The 9,697-nt window shown below is 53.4% G+C and overlaps 1 protein-coding gene across 1 annotated transcript; it reads right to left on the bottom strand.

The window, feature by feature from the left end:
- Positions 1-1,523: 1,523 nt before the first annotated feature.
- LOC143925061 (integrase/recombinase xerD homolog) lies at positions 1,524-7,120 on the bottom strand. The gene is made up of 2 exons (XM_077449639.1): positions 6,887-7,120; positions 1,524-4,312 (listed from the first exon to the last, which is right to left on the bottom strand). The coding sequence occupies exons 1-2, from the start codon at positions 7,029-7,031 to the stop codon at positions 3,336-3,338; spliced, it is 1,122 nt and encodes a 373-aa protein (XP_077305765.1). The 5' UTR covers positions 7,032-7,120; the 3' UTR covers positions 1,524-3,335.
- Positions 7,121-9,697: the final 2,577 nt, after the last annotated feature.

The raw sequence follows: 9,697 nt of genomic DNA, 5'->3' as shown, positions 1-9,697 counted from the left end.
ACTAGAAATAGGAAGTCCAATACACAGCAATGCAACCTTTCACCGTGTAAATCCTTTCTGAGCATGCGCCATTCTTAGTCCGTCGAACTAGCCTACTGACAAGCGGATTGTCCGCTGAAACCAAAGTATGACGGACAGAATTTCGAAAAATCCGAAATACTTAGTACGCCAGACTGCACGCTGAAAAAGTCCGCTGAAGCCCACACACGAGCGGACTGTCCGCTGAAATGTGTTTCGACGGACTAAGTAGGCCATACAGTCCGCCCGTGTGTACGCGGCCGAGGACTCACTAACTGACCACAGACCCCCAACACATGTTAGCCATTAATCTGGACTGACAGCAGCCCAAACATAATGACTCCATCTCTGGCATGGGTCCCAAACTTTTCAAATGACCCATGCATTTCTACATATATATTTCCATATATATATAGCAGTCGTCAAGGACCCAACGCCACACCCCGTAGCGACAGCACCACCAACCAATCCAATATCTATTTTTAGGGAGGGCGGGCGGGAACGTTTCTCCTCGCTTGCTGACCCCCAACTGCTGACTTGCCCCACCCTAGCACATGGAAGAAAGAACCACACTCCTCCCCCCTTGTGACCATCCACCAATGGGGTAAGTATGCCTGCATCCTAAAACACCCCCACGCTGCCTTTTTTCTCTAGCCCAGTAATTTCCCTGCACCCTGTCATGTATGTCCTGCGCTTCCTTTTTAATACAGCTCCGTACATGTCTCCACAGCGCGACCCAGCTCACCAACCAGTCTTTATCCCACAACATGCTCAAAGCCTACCACACAGCTTAGAACGTATTCAGGAAATTCCTAGCAGCCTGCTCCGCGGTAACAGCAACAGACACCAAACACATACTGGCTTTTATCTCATATTGCCATAATTAGTTGGCCTTATTTCATAACACTATCCGACTATACTTTGCCAGCATCCAACACTTTCTGTCTTTACGAGTTCCCGCAAAACCATCCTTATTCACATCCCGTGCGATCCGAGCCATCCTACGCGGCATCCAGAAACAACAACCCATAATCAATGCCAAACATCTGCCTATAACTAATGCCATCTTCAGGGATATGTCTAATATCCTTGTTAGTTCTTTGTTTGGCCTTCTCCCCAGCCTGGTCATACAAACAGCCATCTACCTAGCCTACTACGGGTTCTGCGTAGACATCACCTGGCTCACTACCAAAACCATTTCATCCTCCACCTTGCAGTATCCAAAACCCAACAATCAAGCTCCAGGGTAGACATCCATCTCTTCAAAACAAACAATGTCTGGTGTCCAGTAACGATACTCGACTGCCTACTGTCACTCCTAGCAGAGCATGACTAGTGTAGTCTGAATGTTCCCCTTATACTATTCCTTATCTATTAGAAACGAGACCACACCATAGGTTGGAGTAAACTGGCCACAACAGCCTTTATTAAACATAACTCAAAATTACTCCAATAACTTGTAAATATGAAAATATATAAATATATATAAATATATAAATATAAATAACTTTATTAACATTAAACCCCATTTTAATTAACATTAACTGCCCATTCTGGTGATCTCTGACGGTGACCACACTTAAACCAATACCCAATCACTGCGGTACACCTGACCAACTTCCCAAAGGCCTCCACCTGTGACCGGTCGGAGACAACTTCCGCCAGTGAACATAACCGTATTCCCTCCAACGTTCAGGAATACCCAGAGGGGCCGATCGTTAGATGAGCCCCCCACACCCTCAGATCCCTTCTGAGTACCTGTCTACCGTCAGAAACCACCAGAAAACACACCGCCAACACGAAAAACTTTCAGCTGCCGTGACAACCGATGAAACCTGCAAAAGAAGAAAAAGACCAGCAACAAAACACCACAAAACAAACACATAACAATAGGGCGGGAGGGTGGGAAAAACTGCCTCCTCTGTGTCACACTGGGCTCCGAATGATTCCTTAAAGCCACACCTCTCCCTTTTATGTGACCCCTCCCCTACACTGAACTTGTTTCCTGCAAACCTTTTCCTAAACTCCACCCATAAAGCTTAACCCTCTGTGTCCCTCATCCACACTGTCATGTCCAGCACTCCTTATATCATTGCATTCTTAATCCGTGCTTCTCTTGACTAGTGTAGTCTGAATGTTCCCCTTATACTATTCCTTATCTATTAGAAACGAGACCACACCATAGGTTGGAGTAAACTGGCCACAACAGCCTTTATTAAACATAACTCAAAATTACTCCAATAACTTGTAAATATGAAAATATATAAATATATAAATATATATAAATATATAAATATAAATAACTTTATTAACATTAAACCCCATTTTAATTAACATTAACTGCCCATTCTGGTGATCTCTGACGGTGACCACACTTAAACCAATACCCAATCACTGCGGTACACCTGACCAACTTCCCAAAGGCCTCCACCTGTGACCGGTCGGAGACAACTTCCGCCAGTGAACATAACCGTATTCCCTCCAACGTTCAGGAATACCCAGAGGGGCCGATCGTTAGATGAGCCCCCCACACCCTCAGATCCCTTCTGAGTACCTGTCTACCGTCAGAAACCACCAGAAAACACACCGCCACAGCCCGAAAGGGTGACCCCCTCAACCTTGAGGGCCGCCCCACACCCGAAGAGCTTTCTGTATGCCCTCCTGTAAGCCAAAGGACCAGAGGTCAATCCCCACATCCGATAGATGAACGCCATCCCGCCTAAGATAAAGCCCTACATTCACCTCCAATTCCCTGTGTCTTACCACAATGCCCCCGTTCTGCACTACAAACCGCCCAACAACCTTATTAACCCTAATCCTGGTTTTCTCAAGGCTGGCTAAAGACCTGGCCCCCCGCCACACCGTTCTGGCCACAATGTCCGACCACACCAAAATGGTGCCCGGGAAAAGGACTCGCATGCGCAACACATCAGCCTTGATATCCGCCAAAATGTCCTTCACTTTCCGAACTCCCAGGTCATTGCCCCCCGCATGAACAACCAGCACATCCGGGGGCCTATCCCTCAAAGCGAAACGCTCCACCTCCCTCATGACACGCTCCCACCTCATGCCCGGGAAACCCAACCACATCACCCTAGCTACCTCCCTGGGGATACCTAATTGCCTGCCTGCTGGTAGAGAATCACCTCTCCTGGCCCCCCAGCAGACGTACGAATGCCCCAGGATCCAAACGAGGCGTTGAGAACCTCCATCTGGAATGAAAACAAGAGAAATAACACAACAACCAAAGGAATGTTACAAGCACAGTCCTCCCCCCCATAAATCCCACAGCAAACAAACCCCCAGCCGCACCCTCCTTACCCCAGTAGCAACTGCGGCCGGACATAGGACCGGAACCTCCGGGACTCCCACCTACCAATCCGGCGAACCACCGCCTCCTCCAGCCCACATCGAGCCGCTTCCGTGGCCGCCCCAATCCGAAAAGAGTGGGACGCGTAGTCCCGCTCATACAAACCCACCGCCCTCAGGCATTGCCGAAAGACCGACACAAACTGAAAACGGGATAGAAAAGAGCCCTCCTCGTGCACCAAAAAGGGGCCCGCCCCCACAGGCCGCACCGCCCGGAAAGTCCGTACCGCCGCCACCGGGCACACTACCGAGCCCGGCAGGGCGAGCAGCGTAATCGCCACTCCCTTGCCCCGTTGATCAGTCTTAGACCTACGCAACCGTATACTCACCCGATCCGCAACCACCTGCACATCCTGATTCAACAGACCCCCAGCCACCCGTTTTGAGCGACACACCAACTCCCCAATCCTAAAAGCCCCATAAAACGCCAACGAAAACGCTGCCGTAAACAGGGCGGTCTCGTAAGCAGACGAGCAAACGTCCACCAGCCGAGAACAAATTGCCACCAAATTGTCAAATGACACCGGCCGGCGCGCATCCCTACCCTTCCAATCCCTCCTGTACCCCTTCAACGTTTGCCTCACCCAAAAATCCTTCGTCCCGTCCGGCTCCCCCCACAGTTTGAACAAAAAGGCCAACCCCGCCAGCTTCCGCTCAATAGACGCGGGAGACAGGCCCGTCTCAATGTTCCGGGCAACCCAGTACAATACCACCCAGCGCCGGTCGGAGCCCCGACCAGCCACTCCAACCTCCCGCAGGAACGCCCACCATTCCGCCCACACTCTAGAATAAGCGGACCATGTAGCCTCACTCAACGACCTTTTTAACCAACCTGCGGCGATTCCAAGGGAAGTTCCCACATCCACCCGGGGCATGGCGCCCCCGACTCCTCCGCTCCCGGCGCCAGCTGCCGGAACTTGTCCCACTGAAAACGAGAGAGCGAGTCAGCCAAAGAATTCTCCACCCCAGGTATGTGCACAGCATAAACGTAAACATTGAGCCGCAAACAGCGAAAGACCAGGTGTCGCAGCAGCCGGATGACCGGGGGGGAGGAAGCAGTCATCCGATTGAGGACCTGGACCACCCCCATGTTATCGCAATTGATGCGCAACTTCAAATTACGAAACTCCGCCCCCCACAGCTCCAATGCCACCACTATCGGGAACAATTCTAGCAAAACCAAATTGCCCAACAACCCCGCAACCTCCCATGAGCATGGCCAAGGTTCCGCACTCCACCGACCCCGGAAAAATGCCCCATAACCCGTTGAGCCAGCCGCGTCAGTAACCAACTCCACATCGAAGTTGCTCACTGGCCCCGACATCCACATAGCCCGCCCATTATACGACTCCAAAAATTCATGCCAAGCCCGCAGGTCCTCCCGGTGTTCCCTTCGCAAACGCACGAAGTGGGTAGGGGCGGTTACCCCGGCAGTGGCCCCCGACAGCCGTCGGCAGAACACCCGGCCCATAGGGATGATCCGGCAAGCGAAATTCAGCTTGCCCAACAGGGACTGCAGGGCCCGAAGCTGAACCTTCGGCCGGCCCTGCATGCCTGCCAACTCCGCCTGCAGATCCCGTAATTTATACTCTGGCAAGCGACACTCCATTGCCATAGAATCAATCACGATTCCCAAAAAACTCAATTCCGTCACCGGGCCTTCCGTCTTATCCCCCGCCAACGGCACCCCGAACCTGCCCGCAATGTGCTGCAACGTGGACAGAAGAATCGCACACACATTGGAGGCAGGCGGGCCCACGCACAGAAAATCATCCAAATAGTGGATGACCGACTCCAGGCCCGAAACATCTCTCACCACCCATTCCAAGAATGAACTAAAAGCTTCAAAATAGGCGCATGAAATGGAACAACCCATGGGCAGGCACAAGTCCACATAAAACTTGCCCCGCCAATGGCATCCCAACAGCCGGAAGCTGTCCGGGTGGACCGGCAGAAGGCGAAACGCCGATTCCACATCTGCCTTGGCCATGAGAGCCCCACGACCATACCGCCTGACCCACCGTACCGCCGCGTCAAAAGACGTGTAGGAAACCGTACACGCCTCCGGGTCAATGAAATCATTGACCGACCCCCCTTTCGGAAAAGACAGGTGATGAATCAACCGAAACTTCCCCGGCTCCTTCTTAGGAACTACACCCAACGGGGAGACCACCAGGTCCCCCCACGGCTGCACTTCGAAAGGACCACCCATCCGGCCCAGCGCCACCTCTTTACCCAATTTATCATCCACCACCCCCGGGTGATCTAAAGCCGATCGCAAATTCCTGGCCAACGGCGGCACCCCCCCCAAAGAACAGGGAATCCTAAAACCGTCCCGAAAATCCAGAATTAACCCCCGCGCCGCCGCACCATCCGGATACCTATTTAGGAAAGGAAGCATCCTTCCCAGGTTCACCGGCGTCATCCCTTTTGTGACCGGCGGCACCGGCACGCTGACCTTTTTTGAAACAGCGGGACAGGGGGTGGGTGCCGCCGCACCCGGAGCACTCATGCTTGAAGCGGCACGCGCCTCCGAATTTACAAGCCCCTTCATTAAAGGGCCAGCACACCCCCCACTTCTTTCCGGCCGGCAGTCCCGAGGAAGACGCACTCCCGGCCCCCCCCTGAAGAAACGGAGTGGGCGCCCGCGGAGCAGACATAAGCCTCATCCAGAGGCTTATGTCCTTGTGATCCCACCGCAGGTCAGCCCGCACTGCCTTACGCTGACGAAACTGCTCATCATAGCGCAGCCAAGCCAGCCCTCCATACACTCGGTGAGCCTCCCCAATCGCGTCCAGGTAACAAAATAACGCAGAGCAATGCTCGGGGTTCTTTTCCCCTATCACGCTAGCCAAGATAGCGAACGCCTGAAGCCAATTTGCAAATGTGCGCGGGATCAGCCGATACCTACGTTTCTCCTCGTCGTCCTTCTTAGAACTGTCCGGCTTAACCCTGTCCAAATTAAATTTCTCAAGGGGGAGCAAAGAGAAAATCTCCACATACTCACCCTTGCCGATCTTGTCCCGCACCTCCTGCTTCAAATGCGCCCCCAATGGGCCTTCGAAACAAACATAGACTTCGCACCGGGCAGCATCCGCGATCCTAACCAGGTCAGCCCGCGCCCCCGGGTCCGCGGGCACCGGGGGGACCCCCGAGCCCACAGCCCCCGCATCCATGCTCCCCGACACCGCAGCAGGCGGTGCATCCCGCGCAGGAATGACCTCCGCCCCCCCGGCCCCCCCCACAGTACCCATCCAGGGGGCCACCTGAGGCGACCCGGAGCCCCCAGCAAACTTACCAACCAGGGCCTGCAGCCCCCCCAACAGCTCCTGCAACTGACCTGACGGCCCCCCCGGGGCCACAGGCCCCGCCCCCTGCGCTGAGCCTGCCGCAACCCCCCCCAATACGTCCCGGGATCCCGTGGGTACCGCACCCCCCTGCGCCACCCCCATCAGATCCCGCAAGGCATCCGCCAGCAATGTAGACTCCCGCAACTTACCCGGGCCCCCAGGGGCCTCGGCGACCGGTACCGGTCCGGGTGCAGAAAAGGACCCCTCCTCCTCCTGGGACAGCTCGCTCTCCGAACCGACCTCTCCAGCGCGCACCGGGGACGCGGCCATCCCCCTGTGCTCCGCGCGGTCCATCCGGTCCCTGCGATCCGGGACTGCAGGCAATGTCCTCCTCCCTCCGCCGCCCCCGGCATGCCGGCGTCTAAAACCAGCCCTGCCAGGCACCTTGGCAGCCTTCTGCGACCCTCCCTCCCCCCCCTCCAGCATGCGACCCCCCCGGAGCGCCCCCCTCCCCCCCACCGAGCGGATGCTGGCCCCAGACCCAGCATGCCGCAGATCCCCCGCCACGTGCACCCCCCCTTGGCCTGCCGACCCAGAGCCATCCACACTCCCCCCCACCTCCACCGGGCCCCGTGCGGTCCCGGCGCCATTGCCATGCGGCCGCGAAGCCCCGCCCCCCTCCGGTCGGCGGCGCAACGACCGCCCGGACCGGGGGGAGCCGATAACCTGCCTATTTGCCGGGGGGACCGATCGGTCCACCCCCGGGCTCCGGGAGTCACGAGGCGGCCGAGGAGTAGGCCCAGGAGAAAAACGCGCCGGAGGCCGAGACCTCCGCGCGCGCAGTGGAACCTCACCTGTCCCGCCGCCGTCCACATCGCCGTCCGCCAGGTCACCCACACGCTCCCGCAGCCAGTCCGCACCGTGCACCTCCGCCGCCCGTCGCAGCCGCGCGAAGAGTCCCTCGAGGTCCGCCATAGCAGAGGAGCAGCGAAAAAACTGCCTCCTCTGTGTCACACTGGGCTCCGAATGATTCCTTAAAGCCACACCTCTCCCTTTTATGTGACCCCTCCCCTACACTGAACTTGTTTCCTGCAAACCTTTTCCTGAACTCCACCCATAAAGCTTAACCCTCTGTGTCCCTCATCCACACTGTCATGTCCAGCACTCCTTATATCATTGCATTCTTAATCCGTGCTTCTCTATCAAACTCTAGTCACCTTCTATCTTTTCCAATCAAACCCTTGAGTGCCTGCCAGTTCATCAAGTACATGAGGATTCTTCTACGCAACCTACACCTCAACCTCAGTCAGTATCCCGGTCACTTATTCCGAATTGGAGCAGCATGGGGTCCCAGATCGCATTATTAGGACATTAGACAGGTAGAAGTCTGTTGCTTTGCCCGGTACATCCCCAATCCTCAGGTAGAAATGGCACAAGCATTCACCAAGCTTGTGCAATGAATAAAGCGAAACGAATAAAAAACTGCACTCCTACCAAAATGTTTTTGTCCCCTTTTTCGGTATATTAACCATCAGACCAGGACACACTTCAGGTCCATTTCATGTTTGTAAGTCTTATGGCAAGTCTATGTTGTTCACGTCTGTATCGACCATAGGGCTTCGACCATAAGTAAGAAGGCCAGTATGGTGGCCCGAATTTATGGGAGGAGCCTGGTGGGTATTTAACCACTTAAGGACCAGGCCTCTTTTTCAGATTTGGTGTTTACATGTTTAAAACTGTTTTTTTTGCTAGAAAATTACTTAGAACCCCCAAACATTTTATATTGTTTTTTTTTCTAACACCCTAGAGAATAAAATGGCGGTCATTGCAATACTTTTTTTCACACCGTATTTGCGCAGCGGTCTTACAAGCGCACTTTTTTTGGAAAAAATTTACCTTTTTGAATAAAAAAAAATAAGACAACAGTAAAATTAGCCCAATTTTTTTGTTATACTGTGAAAGATAATGTTACGCCGAGTAAATTGATACCCAACATGTCACGCTTCAAAATTGCGCCCTCTCGTGGAATGGCGTCAAACTTTTATCCTCAAAAATCTCCATAAGCGACATTTAAAAAAGAGGAGGTCTAGGGCTAGAATTATTGCTCTCGCTCTACCGATCGTGGCGATACCTGACATGTGTGGTTTGACCACCGTTTTCATATGCGGGCGCTACTCACGTATGCGCTCGCTTCTGTGCGCGAGCTCGTCATGACGGGGTGTTTTTAAAAACCTTTTTTTTTTCTTATTTATTTTAATTTATTTTATTTATTTTTACACTGTTAAAAACACACAAAAAAAAAAAAAGTCATTTGAAAAAATGACATTACAAAAAATATACCTTTAAGAGGTATGGGCGGAAGTGATGTTTTGACGTTGCTTCCGCCCTCCTATGGTATAGAGACGAGTGGGGGCCATCTTAGCCTCACTCGTCTCCATACCCAGCTAGGAAAAGGACCTGATCGCCTCCGCCGCTACCGACGGCTCCGGTAAGCACGGAAGGTGCGGGAGGGCGGCGGGAGGGGGGGTGGCACCTCTCCCGCCGCCAATAGCGGTGATCTCACGGCGAATCCGCCGCGAAGACCACCGTTATCGTACAGACGACCGGCGCCTGAAGAGATGGATATCTCGGTTGTGGCAGCAGCTGCTGCCGTTACCGAGATATCCCTCTTCAAAAATAGGACGTACATCGGCGTGCGCTGGTCGGTAAGTGGTTAAGCAGTCCGCTCGCCTGTGGTCTTTGTCAGTTCCTGTGCACGATACCCACCCTCCCATCCCCTTTTCAGGGCATTTCTCAAATTCTTTTCTCTCCACAAATATCTGTTACTAATCTGGGGTATGCCCCCTTATATAAAAAGTGGGAGGCACATATACAAACTGTTGTAATTCCCATACCATTCACCTGATTTGGATGTAAATACCCTCAAATTAAAGCTGGAAGTCTGCAGTTAAAGCACATCTTGTTTGTTTCATTTCAAATCCATTGTGGTGGTGTATAGAGCCAAAAAGATTAGAATTGTG

Source organism: Lithobates pipiens, unplaced genomic scaffold, assembly GCF_037356315.1.
Source record: "Lithobates pipiens isolate NorthernLeopardFrog02 unplaced genomic scaffold, aLitPip1_a1.2 Scaffold_22, whole genome shotgun sequence".
Lineage (NCBI taxonomy): Eukaryota > Metazoa > Chordata > Amphibia > Anura > Ranidae > Lithobates > Lithobates pipiens.
Note: the sequence above shows the minus strand (reverse complement) of the source record. Positions and strands in the feature narration are given on the sequence as shown.

What these genes read in the sequence shown, in the direction of transcription:
- LOC143925061 (XM_077449639.1), bottom strand. Translation starts at nt 7,031, where the DNA reads ATGGACCGCGCGGAGCACAGGGGGATGGCCGCGTCCCCGGTGCGCGCT. An exon ending in CGAGGCCCCTGGGGGCCCGG is followed by an intron (nt 4,313 to 6,886) that starts GTAAGTTGCGGG and finishes TCTCGTTTTCAG; the next exon opens with TGGGACAAGTTCCGGCAGCT.